The 16,437-nt window shown below is 47.5% G+C and overlaps 3 protein-coding genes across 6 annotated transcripts; all 3 read right to left on the reverse strand.

Annotated features, from left to right (window-relative positions):
- Nucleotides 1–1,550: 1,550 nt before the first annotated feature.
- LOC117856652 (uncharacterized) lies at nt 1,551–3,079 on the reverse strand. Its single transcript, XM_034739003.2, has 4 exons — nt 2,720–3,079; nt 2,552–2,619; nt 1,851–2,356; nt 1,551–1,747 (listed from the first exon to the last, which is right to left on the reverse strand). Exons 1-3 carry the CDS (start codon nt 3,077–3,079, stop codon nt 1,897–1,899), a joined length of 888 nt encoding a protein of 295 aa, XP_034594894.1. The 3' UTR covers nt 1,551–1,747; nt 1,851–1,896.
- On the reverse strand, nt 3,011–8,217 carry LOC117856649 (probable 3-deoxy-D-manno-octulosonic acid transferase, mitochondrial). 4 transcript variants are annotated; one of them, XR_004640636.2, is made up of 13 exons: nt 7,872–8,217; nt 7,732–7,774; nt 7,162–7,284; nt 6,838–6,957; nt 6,679–6,757; nt 6,414–6,530; nt 5,322–5,419; nt 4,918–5,008; nt 4,694–4,813; nt 4,530–4,600; nt 4,036–4,251; nt 3,860–3,941; nt 3,011–3,151 (listed from the first exon to the last, which is right to left on the reverse strand). XR_004640636.2 is itself a non-coding variant. In XM_034738999.2 (12 exons), the coding sequence occupies exons 1-11, from the start codon at nt 8,183–8,185 to the stop codon at nt 4,066–4,068; spliced, it is 1,362 nt and encodes a 453-aa protein (XP_034594890.2). In that variant the 5' UTR covers nt 8,186–8,217; the 3' UTR covers nt 3,496–3,933; nt 4,036–4,065. The 4 variants fall into 4 exon arrangements, 2 of the variants coding, with proteins under 2 accessions (XP_034594890.2, XP_034594891.2); XR_004640635.2 differs by having other exon boundaries at nt 3,860–3,933; nt 7,872–8,216; XM_034738999.2 differs by lacking the exon at nt 3,011–3,151 and having other exon boundaries at nt 3,496–3,933.
- Nucleotides 8,218–8,785: 568 nt separating this feature from the next.
- Nucleotides 8,786–14,856, reverse strand: LOC117856650 (GABA transporter 1). Its single transcript, XM_034739002.2, has 6 exons — nt 14,567–14,856; nt 12,746–12,976; nt 10,443–10,540; nt 10,149–10,335; nt 9,923–10,053; nt 8,786–9,800 (listed from the first exon to the last, which is right to left on the reverse strand). Exons 1-6 carry the CDS (start codon nt 14,685–14,687, stop codon nt 9,186–9,188), a joined length of 1,383 nt encoding a protein of 460 aa, XP_034594893.1. The 5' UTR covers nt 14,688–14,856; the 3' UTR covers nt 8,786–9,185.
- Between the last annotated feature and the right edge of the window lie 1,581 nt (nt 14,857–16,437).

A 16,437-nucleotide genomic window follows, 5' to 3' on the forward strand; every position in this document is an offset into this window, starting at 1 on the left:
AGCCGACCGAGTCGCGTCCCGAACCGGGCCGGGGTCGGCGCGTCAGTGACTGTGACTATATTTCAGATTTTCAGTGTCGCGCCTGGCTCGGTGCGCCGCGTGGGGCACCGGGATTATTTTCGTTTCCTGCTGGTTTGGTACCGGCCGCATGTGATTTGTGAGTGGATTTGGAAGGTGGGTTGAAAGATGGTCATTTTGGACAAAATTCGTGTTAAAAAAACAAAATATCTGCCCTGCACTTTACTACTACAGTACTACGGGCTACTGCGTGAACTACTCTGGTTTCGAGCTATTAAACCATGGGCATCGAGTCGAAAAGGACAGCAGAGATTTTAAGATTGTGAAGGGCCATAACGTCGATGACAGAATAATATGTTTTATCCACTTATCCCTAGCATAGCAGGGAAGCACTAAAGTCAACGATGAAACCATGCCCAAGGTTACGTGTCGTGGACTCGATCCCCACACCTCATGTTCTTCAGTCTACCGCCCCCTATTGCCAGGCTGCCAGTGGCCATGCCCATACTACGTTTACTGGTTTTCATATATGCAAATGCAACCCGTCAATTAGTTCATCGTTTTGTTTGTCTCTAAATCCTGTCCGCAACGCACCTATAGCTAATATACACGAAAACGCAAAAGGGGATATGCGAGGCAACAGAGCTGTGAGATGAGCAACATTAAGAGGGTGTTTGGTTCCAATGATTAAACTTTAACCCTCGTCAATCGAATGTTTAAATACTAATTAGAAGTATTAAATATAGACTATTTACAAAACCTATTACACGGATGGAGGCTAAACGGCGAGACGAATCTATTAAGCCTAATTAATCCCTAATTTGACAATGTGCTGCTACAGTAACCCTTTGCTAATGATGGATTAATTAGACTTAATAGATTTGTCTTGCTATTTAGCCTCCATATGTGCAATTAGTTTTATAACTAACTCATATTTAGTCCTTCTAATTAGCCTCCGAATATTTAATATGACACGGACTAAACTTTAGCTCGAGGAACCAAACGCCGCCTAAGCTAACTTGTAGAATTTGGACATTCTGAATCTTTTGTGACATGATATCTTGCTGATACACTGACAGTGTAGTAAATATTCCACTGTAGGAGGAAAAAACATATCGCGATCAGGGCTGACAGGCAATCTTATGCCTTGACTCTCCCTCTTACTAACTGGAATAAAGAATTAGGTGGCATGAATCAAATTCAGAATCTTAGAGGTGTTTGATACGAGTTGCTAAATTTTAGTAAGATCACATCGGATGTTCGGATACTAATTAGGAGGACTAAATATGAACTAATTACAAAACTAATTGCACAAATGGAGTCTAATTCGCGAGACGGATCTATTAAGCCTAATTAATCCATCATTAGCAAATGGTCATTGTAGCACCACATTGTCAAATCATGGACTAATTAGGTTTAATAGATCCGTCTCGCGAATTAGACTCCATCTGTGCAATTAGTTTTGTAATTAGACTATATTTAATACTCCTAATTAGTATTCAAACATCCGATGTGATAGATGCTAAAGATGCTACTCTTCCAGCGGCTGTCTGATTGCGTTATACCTGCTCAATCAAGATTCAAGATACAGTTTGATCTCTATTCTCTACTACTATTTCTATGATTTATATCGAGTGTTCACCTTCTGCAGACCACCTCTAAAATGGACATTTCCAATCCTTAGTTTCCCCCTCTACAATATAGTCGCCTACGCATCTTGATCGACATCCTGCAGAATACCCAAGCCTCATTTGTGAGTCGTAACAAACACAGCCGCACCATGCAAACACCATGAGCCCCAAACCCATCATGCTGCACTGACCAACGCTTACCTGCTAATGACCGTTCAAGCACGCCTTCTTCATGTCTTGCTCTGCGCTACAATCTCCTGACACCGAACCGCCTCTCCCTGCTCTGGAAGGAGACCAGGGCCTCGAGGTAGTCGGCCTCCCCGAAGTCGGGCCACAGCGTGTCCGTGAAGAAGAGCTCCGAGTAGGCCGACTGCCACAGCAGGAAGTTGCTCAGCCGCAGCTCGCCGCTAGTCCGGATGAGCAGGTCCGGGTAAGGGAGGAGCTCGTGCTCGTCGGCGGGGCTCGTCTCGAGCTCGGCGGCGAACAGCGACTCGTCGATGTCCTCCGGCCTGAGCTGCCTGTCGTGCACCTTCTGCGCGAGGCTCCGGCATGCTTGCACTATGTCCCTCCGCCCGCTGTAGCTGATTGCCAGTGTCAGGTCGAGCTGTGAGTTGTTCCTTGTCGCCGCCTCTGCTTCTCTCGCGGTCTTCTGTAGAGAAACCGGTAGTCTTGAGGAGTCGCCGATTACACGTAGCCGAATTCCTTCCCTGTAAAGTGTAAAATAAAAAAAAATGCCATATCATCAACTGGTAATTCAGAATACATATATCTAGGATAAGTTGACAGCTAGACTTATGCTATCTAGTTCCATGTAGCCGAGTTCTCTAATGCATCTGCATCTTATCGGGAATGCCTGCCAGTAGAGACCGAAGTGTGAGGCTATTAACTGGCGAAGCGAGTACCTCAAGAACTCGGAGACCCTTTCGCGGATCACCCGCTCAAACAGCCCCATCAAGAATTCCACTTCCACCTGCGAATCCCAACAAGGCAAGAACCGTCAGGCTCGTCGGAGGCAAGGCAAAGGAGACCGCGGTGCGTCGTGGCCGCGCGGGCGGGCAAGAGGCACGTGCCTTGGGCCGGCTCCAGTTCTCGTGGGAGAAGGCGAAGGCGGTGAGCGCGCGGACGCCCCAGGCGCGGGAGAGCCGCACCGTCTCCTCCAGCGCGCGCCGCCCGGCCTCGTGCCCGGCCGCGGACGGCAGCCCGCGCGCGCGCGCCCACCGCGCGTTCCCGTCCATCACCACCGCCACGTGCCGCGGCAGCGACTCCGCGCGCAGGACGCCGGCCGGGAGGAGCGCGGCCTCGGCCGCCGGCGTTGCTCCGGCGCGCGGGCATGGCGTGAGAAGGCGCGTGCGGCGGGAGGGAGCGAGCAGCTGACAGGTAGCAGCTGGGGAGTGGGATAACGGCATGGGAGCTCCGGCTTTGGGCCTCATGGTTTGTGCTGGGTCTGGTTGGCTTCAACTTCGCCAGCAGCGCAGCTCAAAAATCAACCGCTACCACGCCCACTGAAGAAACGACTTCACATTGCACAAATGCACAGTATTGCACGTGTATTTTGTGCGCGAACGTAGTAATAATAGGCTTTAACTTTTAGCGAATGCATTTTGTGCACTGCGACACAGTCAGACCGGTGGGGAAGACAGAAAAAGAAATAGAAAACGACGCAATGCTGATCTATGATGACTTGACGAGCCCTGTATAAAATGGTTTATACTCAAAGCATTTTCCTGACTGTTTAGATGCATGTTTTTACTCAAAGCATTTTCCTGACTGATGCTAATTCGTTGCGTCGTTTTCTTTTTTTCTTTTTTCTTCCTGAGACTGTACTTGACAAGATTAGAAAAGGACATCAATCACGCATGGCACGCCTTTAAATCAATCATATGCAGTTAAAAGTTGACATCTAACACTAAAACTAGCATCGTCCTTGAAATCCCCGCAACCTTGAAAGTGGAAGTTTTACAAAGGAACAAGGACTGCAAGTGCAAAACATATCTGCTGGCTGGCGCTAAAGAATTGCAAAATATATCACCCACGCCACAAGGAAACAAAAGGATGGCAGGAAGCCCAGAGGAATTTGTCGAAATATATTTTAATTTCTGAGAGGAGCAAGTCGAGTAGACGACAAGGAGATACTGTTCTTTTATAGTTTCATGTGAGTGCAGTGTGCAGGGGCCTTTAATTTGAGATTCGTGTCCTTTGTCACCACTCACCAGGTCACTGGCATGTGGCATGTCGCATTCAACGCTGCAGTTCTTCCTCTGCATTTCCGCTCCTCAAAGAGTCCCTGCAAGACTGCAATAAATCAGCAGCAGGTAATATGGTGAATGCCAAATTGCCAATTATCACACTATCAGGGAAACTCCGTTCCATGACTCCATGAGCGTACCGCGTAGAATTACAAGAGGGCCCCGCTGAATCAACTGTTCCACTTATCTGTTTCCAAGTCAATGGCGAACCTACAGACTAAATCCCATACACGGTTCACAACTCCATGTGACATAATGGAAAATGCATCTTTTGCAGCTCTTTGACATGCTCCCAGAGTTTTGGCATCGCCAAACAGTTCTTTTAGTGTGTGAAGAAGTTCGAATTCTCCCCCCACCTGAATGGAAAAGAAAAAAAAAGGCACTCTGTGAAAGAATTTCAGGGACCAATTCCCTCTGTTAAACATGAATTCTATCATGCCCAACTAATTTCAGTTAGTAGGAAAAGAAGCAAGTCCAGAACCAAAAAACTATCACTCATTATACGACATCTTGCCCGATTATTTCTACGGAGGAGCAAGTCATCAAATTAGAATGCAAATGGTGTGCAATAGTTAGAGTCTCTCGAAATGATGCTTTGTTTAGCTAAGGAATAAAGGGCAGCAGAACTCGTCACCTGCTTGACAGCTAAAGGATTTATTTGCCACATTTCAAGCAGCATGTGGTAGAAATGTCCAACATGGGGTCCTGCAAGCCAGAGTTCACTTCAGGAACATACAGATATAGTGATTTTTTTTAAAAAAAAGGGGCAAAAATGAAGTACCGATGCCTTGGACTCACCAGTCATAACAGCACAACCAGCAGCAGCAGCCTCAGAAATATTATGGCCAGCTAGGCCAGGTAGAAATGAACCGCCAACGACAGCAACTGGTGTGACCCTGTAAAGCATTCTTAATTCCCCTGCTTTCAATGGTATTTTATGCCATTAACAGATAGTTCAAAAATGGCACACACAATTTGTGCAGCAAGAGCACATTAACTTTCAGAAGGAGATGTTCACAAACCTAATGTATCAACCATGTATACCCTAGTGCTTGAACACACCACTTCCTTTGTCGACCTCAGCACAAAATTGACCTTTTGTTTCTTCAGTACCTGCAACAACATATATATATATTAGGTATGGTTCAGATTATATATTACACCGAAATGAATGGTATCTGATACCAGAACAGAGTTGGAACTCTAAATTAAAATGCATTATAATCTTCATGCTGAAGAAATTCCAATTTCAAACAGTGAAGTCGGTTACTCCTGTAACTACCGTTGCGTATTTCATTGTTTTGACTTTTTTGGTATCCAACAAGAAATGATATAAAATACGGGTAACAAACAACTAGTCAAATGGTTAATATCTCATAAATTGCAGAGCTGATCAAAAGGGTTAAGAAAGGCACCATTAACATACTAAGGAAAAATCCTTGCAGTCCTGAGGATGTCTGGGCACAAGAATTAGTAGTAGAGTGGGATACATCTTGATTAACTCATCATGAACCCGGAGAATGACTGAAAAAATAAAGCAAAAAAAATGTTGGCCTGTGACAAACTGAAAACCTATTTCCTTCATGTTTAGAATGCAATAATAATATTGTAGGAATGCAATGCCTCAAAGCTACTCCACATTGAGAAATGCAAAAGGATGAATAAATAACTGAGTTTTCACAAATGGTACTCCATTTTTCCTGATAAGCGCACTGACAGAAACACAGAAGAGTAGGCAGACTAAAGATATGACAGAAGATCAATCATAAGAAACTACATGAATGAAGTTATGGCAGAGGCGACTCTCCTAAAACAAAGAAAAAATGTTAAGCTATTCCAAGGTGGAGGATGTAGAAGAATCCAATGACTCAGTACTCAGTACTCCTAGATTTTTTTTTTAAAGGTTACTCCTAGATATTTGACTCCATAATCCTTAACTAAATGCAAGTCAAACTTTCAACTCTGACCATTATTTAGTAACATCACAGATCTGTCGTTGAAGGCATCAGATTCTAACAGCAGAGAGTAACCATCATCAGTGGTGGAGCTAGGATTGAAGTCAAGAGGGGGCCAATTTCATCATGATCTCTACAGTAGCATGAGAAAGCAATAAAAAATGTTGAGGGTCAAGGAGAATTGATAAATGAATTGCCGGTAGCAATACTAACTTGCATACTAGCAGTTAAAAGCTAGCTGAGAGCAAGCTCTAGAAGGTGTAGACATGCAAGCATGCAAATTTACAGCACCACCGGCAAAGTGGCAAGCATGCAGTAGTAGCTAGTGCGCTGGCTTTCACTTCTTCAGAACTTTCTCCAAAGCAAGGGGTGCCATGGCCCAGGTTGGCCTCCGCGTAGCTACACCGGTGACCGTCATTGTGAAATGTGAAATGCTAACAGTTCTTTTATACAGCTCACTAGAACGGAAATGATACAATACATTATTTTATATTTTATAAGAAGGAATAAGCTTGATACAATACACCCATCAATCAGTAAAAGGTGCAGTCCTGGGTTCTTACCTTCCTCTTCACCTCTGTGAATAGAAGCAGCCATCCAGAGGGGTCTATTGCTAAACTGCTGCTGAAGATCTTTTATTTTGATGACCTCATTCTCCCCAGCATTAACATCACCAACAGCTATGTGAATCACATAAATGCAATATAAATCATTTGACTTGTAAGCCTAGTTATCTTCCAAGCTACCAAGACAATCTTTAAAACTAAATCACTCATAATTTCACTTCAAATGTAGTGTCAGAAAAGACTAGACAAAAGTTGAGCATACCATATTTTAAATCTCCAGCAAAATGGATAATCCCTGGAGGTGTGTGTAGCAGCTGAAAACGAACAGCCTGAATAGTACTCTGCAACGATAAGATATGAATGATGGCAGCAGTAATAGATGTACATTCAAAATAAGGTCAGCACTACAATGTGTACTTACCAATGGGGCCACAAGTGATAGTTTAGAGAGCATCAGAGTGACTAATGGCAACCCTAGAGGCACGGACCAGCGGTTGAATGACTTCAATGACATGCGGGCATTTAAAAGAGCGACTGCAATCTGCAGACAAGTAGGCAATTCATAGCAAATCAGTAGCTACAGTCTACAGCATGACACAGACACTACGAACAGCCCAGACAAAAAGCCTGCTCCTGCAGTACAGAAAATTAAAGAAAAGTCTGTCCAAATACTAGAAATTAGAAAATGGTCAAGATCATGAACAGAGATCTGATCGTGCTCCAGATTTACAAGAAAGCCACTTACCCCATTTGCTGCTGCAGACATAATGAGGTTTGGCCAGAGTTCACTTTCCATAAGAAGGACCAAACTTGGCTTCCAGTATCCAATAAAACTGTCTATTGCATCAGGACAGTCCAGAGGAGCAAACTACACACATTAAAAAATGAAGTCGGAATGGAGGAAAAAATAGCACGCAGAATTGCACAGGAAGCATTTCAGATATAGGATCCCAGAATCCTTGTCCCAGCATCTAAACAAACTACACTTTTCCTCTCTCAGTTTTCACTTATAGTTTACAATCAAATATTCCAGCCTAACAGCTGGAGTTAGGCAAATGATCCTGCGAATTTTTCGTTAGGTACTTCAGTGGTACTTACTTTAATCTAATTTTGAGACAGAAAAAACAAAAACTGTACAACTTATTAAGCACTATTAATCAGGCATGGACAGGCGAAAACAGACGAATAAAGCCAACCCAGTTTAGAAATTATCATGTACTTGAAAGGAAAAACACAATGTAAATGCTCACTAAGCTAACTCCAGCACAGCCGCGTGGCTCTGAAGCTACGCCTACGCGGGCAGTCTGCAACACACCTGATATATAACACCCTCGGGAAGCAAATCCTTGATAACTTCACTGCATCCAAGCCCAGACAAAGCTATTAAAGGGACGATTGCATAATACCAATTTTCAGAAATGGAACTCGCAATTGCAATGGTGAACGGGAGCCTACAATGAGGAGAGAGTGGTGGTGGTGAGGAGCACGGGGAGGCCGGGATGGAGGCGGGCGCAGTGGCGGACGACGGGGAGCGCGGCCATTCCCTCCCCCAGGGACACGGCGTGGAACCACACCAGCGGGGATCCCGGGCGAGGCCGCGCCGCCGACGGCCGGCCCAGCCGCTCCGGCCACCGCGTCGGGTGCTCCAGACCTTGCAGCCGCCGCCACAGGAGAACCGCCGGCGCTGCCGCGCGGCTCGCCGCCCTGTACAGCTCGTACAGCCCGCGCGCCGCAGCCGGTGCCGGCGCGCGGGCCGGCCGCATCGGCATCGCGGCTGGTCGATCGAATGAAGCGTAAGGGCCGGAGCAGAGCCGACTAGGAGATATTGCGGCAAACCAGGGTCCAATTTGTAAATAATCGGATCGCGATCAATAATCGCGATCCAAATAGGGGAGTATTGGTAAATAATCGGATCGCGATCCAAATTAGGGGGTTATTTGTAAATACCCAGGGGCTTACCTGTAAAACTTCGGGCCGGCGACATGGCAGCCGGCGAGGTTGCGCTGCCGCCGATGACCTCCGCTAGAACCGCCGCCATGGCCCCGTGTGAGCCTCCTAGGAGTTCCCTCGTGCATCCTCTGGCTCCCGCTACCCCTTTCGCGCTGCTGACGGCCCTCGTTCCTCCAGGGATGCCGCGGTGGCCTGAGACTGACGGACCTACAACTCGGCGCCGCCGCGCCCACGCGCGGACGGCGGTGGCGCTGCCGCTGGCGCAGGCCGCGGGGTGGTGTTTGCTCGCTGGCACTGCAGAGTGGGTAAGGCTGGCAGCTTCCTCTTCTTCACAAGCTGATAAAAATGTCAGGGCAGGGCTGCTCACTCGAGTGACGCGTTGTAATTTGTAAATGCTGATTTCCATTTTCTTCTTCAGGTACTCTCAAGTCTCAACTGCATTTTTCATATAACAGGCGATCATAAAGTTTATTGATTCAGTAATCTCTTGTACAACATGGCAGTGAAGGAGCACAAAGAATTCCACAGCTGACAAAGGCCAATACGTTTTGCAACTCTCCTCGCGTGTATAGACTATGGAGGATGAGCATAACAATGTTGGAACTGATTCGGTGATCCCTTTTTGCCCGTTGCATGACAGCCTGAGTAACTTACGAACAGTCCCCAAACTAGATTCGTGATTTACTTGCACACTCCCGTAAGCACTCAGAAAAACACATTTTTCGCGTGCTTAAGCCACCGTACACACCTCTACACAAGCGCCCGCGAACTACTACATCAGTTGCGCACGCAAACTTTTTCTGCGTTGATCGGCGCTCCTCACACGTTAGCGAAGAGCTTGTAAGTCTTGGCGTCCAGCGCGATCTGCCGCACCGCCGCGACGGACGCGATCACGGCGAGCGCCGAGAACACGACGGCGATGACCGTGTTGAGCCAGAACACGAGTCCCCTCTTGGACGGCTTGAACGTGACGTTGTAGAACACCGCCGGCACGGCGAAGTCGAGCGGCAGGAACCCGAAGGCCCCGATGAGCGAGTTCATGTCCCCGAAGAAGGGAACCATGGCGGCGACGGTGGTGGCCACCGCGACGGCCGCCGTGCGGGAGACGAGCCGCGGCACCACGTTCCGCGGCGCGTACTGGCCCTGCTTGGCGTCCGAGAAGAGGCCCTCCAGGACCTCGTTGGTCGGCTGCAGGTACACCACGCCCACCGCCGAGAGCTGCAGCAGCGTGAAGAGCTGGGTGATGAGGAGGAGCCACTCCGGGATCACGGCCGCGCCGTCCACCATGAAGTTGCTCAGCAGGGTTCCCTGCGCCTGGTTGCCGACGGCCCAGTACCCCGAGATGGCCACGCTGAAGAAGGTCGTTATCACCACCGCGTAGCACAGGCACAGACCCCTGAACATCTTCCCCGTCACCGGCGCCGCCACCGTTGCCTGAGGCACATCTCACATTCACACATTGCAAAGTTGTTACAAGGAGTTGTTGGCACTGCAACCATCATTGTCCATGGATAGGGACTAGAGATTTGATTCAGAGCTTCTGATGATCAGGCTACCTGTATTTCAGGGATGATGCCGTTGCCATATGTGGTGGCGATGACGGCGATGGCGTTGAACACGCCGAACACACGGTTCTGGGCGTCACCAGTGATGGAGTAGTCCTTCGGGGGAGCCTTATCGGAGTTTCCTGTCATGTTGCATTGTCGTAACAATTACTACTTGTCACCGGAATTTTCCTTTGGCTTGAAATGATGAACGGGAAATGCTGGGTTTTGAGGGTACCTAGGTATATGGCGCCGGCGACGGCGCAGAAGCTGTAAGCGAGGCACAGCACCAGCGAGATGAGGTTGACGTGCCGGAGCGAGTGGAACGACGGCAGCTGCGCCAGGATCATCATGAAGACGCCGAAGACGGCCACGAACACGTACAGCTTGATCGTGCCGCCAGGGTTGGCTAGCAGGTAGATCGCCTGCAGGTGAAGTGGGAACACACACGTGAATCACGCGCGACCCTTCTTGTGTTCATGCAATCTATCTCCAGGACGATGCCCCGACTCCCGTGTGAAGGGTGCATTACCTTCATGCTCTGGCCGGCCAGGAGAGTGCACGCGATGACTGCTCCGAAGCACACCAGGAACTGGATCGGGCCGATGTAGTATTTTCCCCATCCAGGCCCTTCAGCAGTCAGCACAGTCAAAATTTATCCGGTACCAGTGAACAGGTTAGCTGAAAACATCCTAAATGTGTGATCACAGGATTCTTTGTCAATTGATGATATTTTTTCCCAACACGTACGTATTTCTTTGTATCCGACTGACTAGTCGTCTCTTATCTGTCTGGTATGTGATGTCAGTATGTCACGTACGCTTTCAGGTTTGAGAAATTTGCAGATAATAATCAATGCTGTTTTTTTCCCCCTTGCAGGTCGCGTTCTCGAGCGAGTAGGACACACGCTTGCATTTATAGTACGCGGACTCTGGAGTGCTAACCAATGTACGAAGTAGCCGGCTACAGTCTCTAACCAATGTACGAAATAGCGCGCTATAATGAGATTATAGTGACGCTATAGCGGTTGATGCTACCTACTGACACAGCAGTGTTGAACTAATTAGCGAGCTATAGCGACGTTATTTTGTACATTGATGGTAACTGGTAAGTTTCGTAGACAAAATTGTCAGCGTGGGGCCTTGGCCGACTATACCACAGTTCGAGGGGAACTGCGCACATAACGTGCCCTGTCCTCTTGGCATGCTGACCTTTCTCTGAAAGCCACGGTACTCGTAGTAATCTACATGAGCACCATAGCTAGCAGACATATGAACTATTTGGCCGCAATGAGTACCAGCAAGTTTTTTTTTTTTTGAAAGGTTAGTACCAACAAGTATTGGAAGGTGATGTGCCGATCTGCTGCACTAGTCGTTGACCACGTGCCTTGAAGTCTGAAAACACAGCGGCTAGCATCTAGCAGTAGTCCAAGCAATCTGTCTGCTTTGGATGATGGGTGTCCGAAGATTAAAAATGCCCATCAGTTTCGTAGCTGCCACTCGCATACTACTAGTATACACTTGTCGCATGCGAAATGGGAAATGATAGATGCTCTGTGTGATTGGCCAAAGAGCAATGACCTACTGATGTAGGAGTGCTAATGCTACCTACAAGATACATAATCTTGCCTGCGTGATTTGTTATGCTTTCATGGCAGTGGCGGCGTGGCGCCTAGTACAGGATGCAGGGGCAGTGGCCAGTGGATTCGGTCGCAGCTCTTTGAGTCAATGTACGCGCCAACTGGATCATTCAAATTGCCCAGTTTGTCCTATTTTAACTTCTAAGTCCTTGGTAAGCGCGTCTCTTTCCCGGGACGCCGCTGAATCCACCGCGGGGGTCCTATCCGGGTGCGCGCCCTCCCTCGGCCACACCGCGGCCTTGGGGTCGTCTGGGTGATCTGGAAGGCAAGGAACCGGAAGGTGTTCGACGACGTTTCGGTCCCCGACGCCGCCATCTTGACACTCCTCCGAGAACATGTTGCTCTCTCTGGGTTCACCGTGCTCCCGCGAGTCTTGATGTAGACCCGCTCCTGTCCTGATGTCGATCTTTGCTTCATGTAGATCCACCGTGACTCCCCATTTGTTTGTTTTTGGTCCTTAAGGACTTCCTGTACTTGATTTCCTAATTTGGCTAATGAAAAATGGTTCAGGTGGGCCGCTGGCCCGTTGTTGCCTCAGAAAATATGCGCGTCTCTTTGCAGATGCAGCTTTGTTAACACAGATACCTACGCTAAGAGCATCCGCCGTGCCCGTAGATTCAGGGCTACCAATTGAAGCGCCAGCAATGACAGTTTCTCGTCTCATCACTGGTATCCATGTTATGGCCAATGGATGGATAATACTAGTCCAAGCCAATCGTCATCATGCATTGAACCGCAGCTACCTACCGCTACCGGTCAATGAAACCACGCAGGAGTTCAATGATAACTGCAAGGGGCGCTTTGTTACCAGCCTAATCTCTGTTTACGAACAGTACACTGATGCCCTATTTTTGATACGGGGTGCTAAAGTTTAGCACATCCTTTTTCATTAGCACACCCAAGGGGTACTAAAGAGTGCTAATAGTGCTAAAAGTGGTCCCCTCTCCACTTTTTCCTACCATTGTCCCCTCCCTCTCTCGCATTCGTTGCAATTTAAGAGGAGTAAATGAGGGGTAATGTTGGCATTTTCCACCAAAGATGCTAAACTTTAGTATAGTATCCAAACAATCCAAAGTGCTAAACTTTAGCACTCCATTTGAGAGTGCTAAACTAAGTTTACATGCCCTGAGTAATGCGGTTGCAATGGAGAAGTGACGTTGTATATATACGAATACGAGTAGTGATTGTGAACTGACCTAGGATGTCCGTGGCCATGTCCCTGAAGCGGAGCTGGCGGCGTCCCTGCTGCGCGTGGTGCTCCAGGACGCGGGAGATGAGGTTGTACGAGTAGAAGGTGACGGCCGCGCCGATGACGAGGCAGATGATCCCCGCCGTCCACCCCAGCGCCGCGAACGCGAACGGCAGGCTCAGCAGCGGCGGCGCCACGATCGACGTCGTCAGGTGGTACCCGCAGTGCAGCCATGACCCTGCACCATGTATACCATAGGTCCATCATTTACATCACAAAAAGTTCGATATTCTACCAATTCGTTTCACAAAGCAACCCCAAAACTTCATATTTGATTTAATAATCAAAGCTCAAAACCCAGAAGTCTTTAATCATGAAGCAGCACGCAGAGAGTTTGAATGTTTCCATGGAAGCTAGCTTGAGTACGTGTGCTATCGCACATTAACACGTGTACATATATAGAACATATATAATATATATATCATCTCTGTACCGATACATGCGCCTGCTTTTCAAATGTGCACGTCACCACTTATCACGTCTCCCCAGAATTCAGAAAAGCGATAGATGCAGAAGCGGCGATGTCTTCTGATTCAGGAGTCAAAAGATGCGACTTCGGGGGAGAGGGAGATTTTGCTTCGTCAAGGGTCCTCATCATCGGCAGGCGACTCAATCTGTACTGTATGACTGTACCTCCACTTGATTGTTACACTAAGATCTTCTGTTAATTGCCTCGAGTATGATTAACTAACGCATTATTGCTAAATACTTGGCCAACCTCCCGGTCTGCTACTTCTGCCACAATTATTGCCCCGATCAACAAGTGGGTATGCAACATGGGTGCATGCTACCAGTATGTCAACGAGGTGATGGCCTGCGCTAGTACAACCATCAGGTTTGAAAAAAAAAAATAATCCGATGCGTTGAATAGAATCCACACACACGTTTGACTAAATTGATTGAATTTGATTTAACTAGTTTTCTTTTAAATGAACGAGCGCTGTTAGTTGATCCAACTCCAACAGCATGACTGAACACAAATAGACGCCATTCCGTGCAGCATCAATTTTTGTTGGTTGAGGTTCAGTTAATCAGGTGTGTGACGTGGGGCCTGACCTAGTTCGGGAGACAGATAGTATAGCATGCACATGTAGGGGTGTCAAGTCTGTGTTGTTCATCGGCAGGATCTCAGAGGCGCTGCAAGTACACCTCTGTTTTGTTTCTTCTTTCCCGGTTGCAAAAGGACAGACGAAACGTGTAGCCATGCCCAAGAAGAAGAAAGCGAGGATCCCACAACTCCCGTAAAGTAAAACAGTGAAGAATTTTGTTTTTCTTGAGGGAGAGGTAGATTGTAGATTGGCAAGAGCATTCAAGCATGCATTCACTCGGGGTCGGGCTGCGGTCAGAGTGGGAACAGTAACATAACACCAGGTGGCCAACTCGTTTGCCAAGATGACGCAATCAATGGACCTTTTCTTTGTAACAAAAACAACAATAATAATCAGATGGCCAAATCATCGTCTTCTCGATCTCTCCTCTGCTTGCCGCATGTTATTTATAGCTCGCATGTGCAACCGTATTTCCATGATTTTACTACTGGCTAGTTCTGGCTGAGCCAAGCCCAGGATGCGCATGGAAAAAAAGAACAATAATCAGCGGCCTCACCGTGATCCTATGCTCCTAGCTGTTTCTGGTGCTCAAGAAACACAAAGATGGTTGCGTAGGTTGGCAAGCAGAGCACACGCTTGGCATGCAGGTGCAAGTGCAGGTGCAGCAGAGAAGAGAGATGATGGAGGGAGAAGAAACACCGTCGAGAGAGGTAAGTTACCCTTGGACTGGAGCACGAAGAGCGCGCCGGCGTCGAGCTTCTGGCCGACGGTGTCGCCGCCGGCCTCCATCTTCTTAGCTTCCTCATCCTCCCGGCTCGCCGCCACAGCTCCCATCCCCATGCCGCTGGAACTGGAAGTGGAAGGAAGGGGTGGAGCCAAGCCAGCAGAGGAAGGGTGGCTATAGCTAGTTTTTGCCGAACAGCAGCACGTTGCTCTGGCCGAGACGACCCCCGCCGGCTGCGTGCGCTGTATCTGCAAGCTCACAGGACACAGGGCGTGAGCCAGCCGAGGCGGCTAGCTTATATGGACAGAGCGGGGTGCGTGCTGGTGCGAACTGCATCTCTAGTCTTAGCGGACGAAAGGGACGGGCAGCTGCGCCCGCGCGCACCGCGGAGTAGAATCACCGTGCCGCAGTCCTTGGCGTGCGACTGAGTAAACGGCAACCATCACAAACAAATGACGACATCAACTAACAAGGAAAAATACGGGGATTAGAATTTATGGCGTCGACTACAACTTCGACAAACATGTGTGTGTGTGTGTGTTTAAAAAAATAAATATATACGGGCATCATGTCCTAAGTCATCTTTGCAAAAATGGAGCTTGTGCACAATGGACAAAATTCAAATCTCATCAGGGATAGATTGGATTGGACCAACTAAAATAGTTAAGGGAATAAATTAAGTCTAAATTTTGATAAGGGGTAAAGCAGATGGAATGGATAGGTGAGGATAATAAAATAGTTTTTTTAAAAAAACATAGACGATGTCTATTTGGGCACAATACCAAACTGAGAGCGTGTTTGAGAGTGGCTTCTTTCAAAATGATTCACTAGTAAAGTCAAAAATTGTTGAAGCTAAAAGAAAATTGGTTTTATCCGACTTCTATTTCATTTTTATGTTAATTAATATGGATTATTTTCACTCTACAGTACCTCGTCTGTGCAAAACATGTAAAAAGTCTAAACCCTTCTAAACATGCCCGAAGTCTTTGCTCCTTTTGGTTCCGTCCAATGGAGTCTCTTGTTAGCTCGCGCATACAGCGACTCATAATCAATACGTTGGCATGGCGTGATTAGCACTTCACTTTAATTCCTTCCACTCGCGTCAACGTTGATGGATATTGGATGGAGCAACCGATCGAGACGTATAGCGCATCCAGTGGCCGAGAGTAGTGCAGGCTCCCTGCTGGTGTGCACAGTGTACTGCACCAGTCCATGGTTGTGCGAGTGTATACGTGTGCATGCCCACTGCTTGGCCAAAGTTCACTACTGAATAACTTCTGACAGCAACGCTCATTGTGATATAATTTTCTTCAAAGAACAAAAAAGTAGAAGTACATAGCGACCTAATTTTCTGCAGAAAACGGTCACTTGGCACGTGTTTTAATTTCATCGGGGGTGATTTTTCTTGGAAAGATGCTGACGGAGACGCGGGACAGCTTGATATCGATCGTAATGGTAAGTAGCCAGGCCCGTACCAAAGATTTTGAGGCCTGGTGCGAAACAAAAAAAATGAAATTCTATTTTAGAAAATACAAATAAATTAAAATATATTTGGATTTCATTATATAACTACGTAGGTAACTGTGTCGGCTGCTGACAGCAGATAGGAGTGATGGGCTAATTAAGTATTGTTTTCCTAGGTTTATTTATGATTAAATGTGTTACTAATTGCTGATTAGGAAGCACCTAATTTTTGGTGGACCTGCGCGGTCGCACCTATTGCGCCATGCAATCGACGGCCCTGTATGTAAGTAGCTTCCCTAATCCCTATCAAGCTATCGACAGTGTAGATCCTTGTCAGTGCTATGTCTCTGGTGGATGTAGTGGCCCGTGCTTAACATATACTATGCATTCGTAAATTCAAAA

Source organism: Setaria viridis, chromosome 5 (assembly GCF_005286985.2).
Source record: "Setaria viridis chromosome 5, Setaria_viridis_v4.0, whole genome shotgun sequence".
NCBI lineage: Eukaryota > Viridiplantae > Streptophyta > Magnoliopsida > Poales > Poaceae > Setaria > Setaria viridis.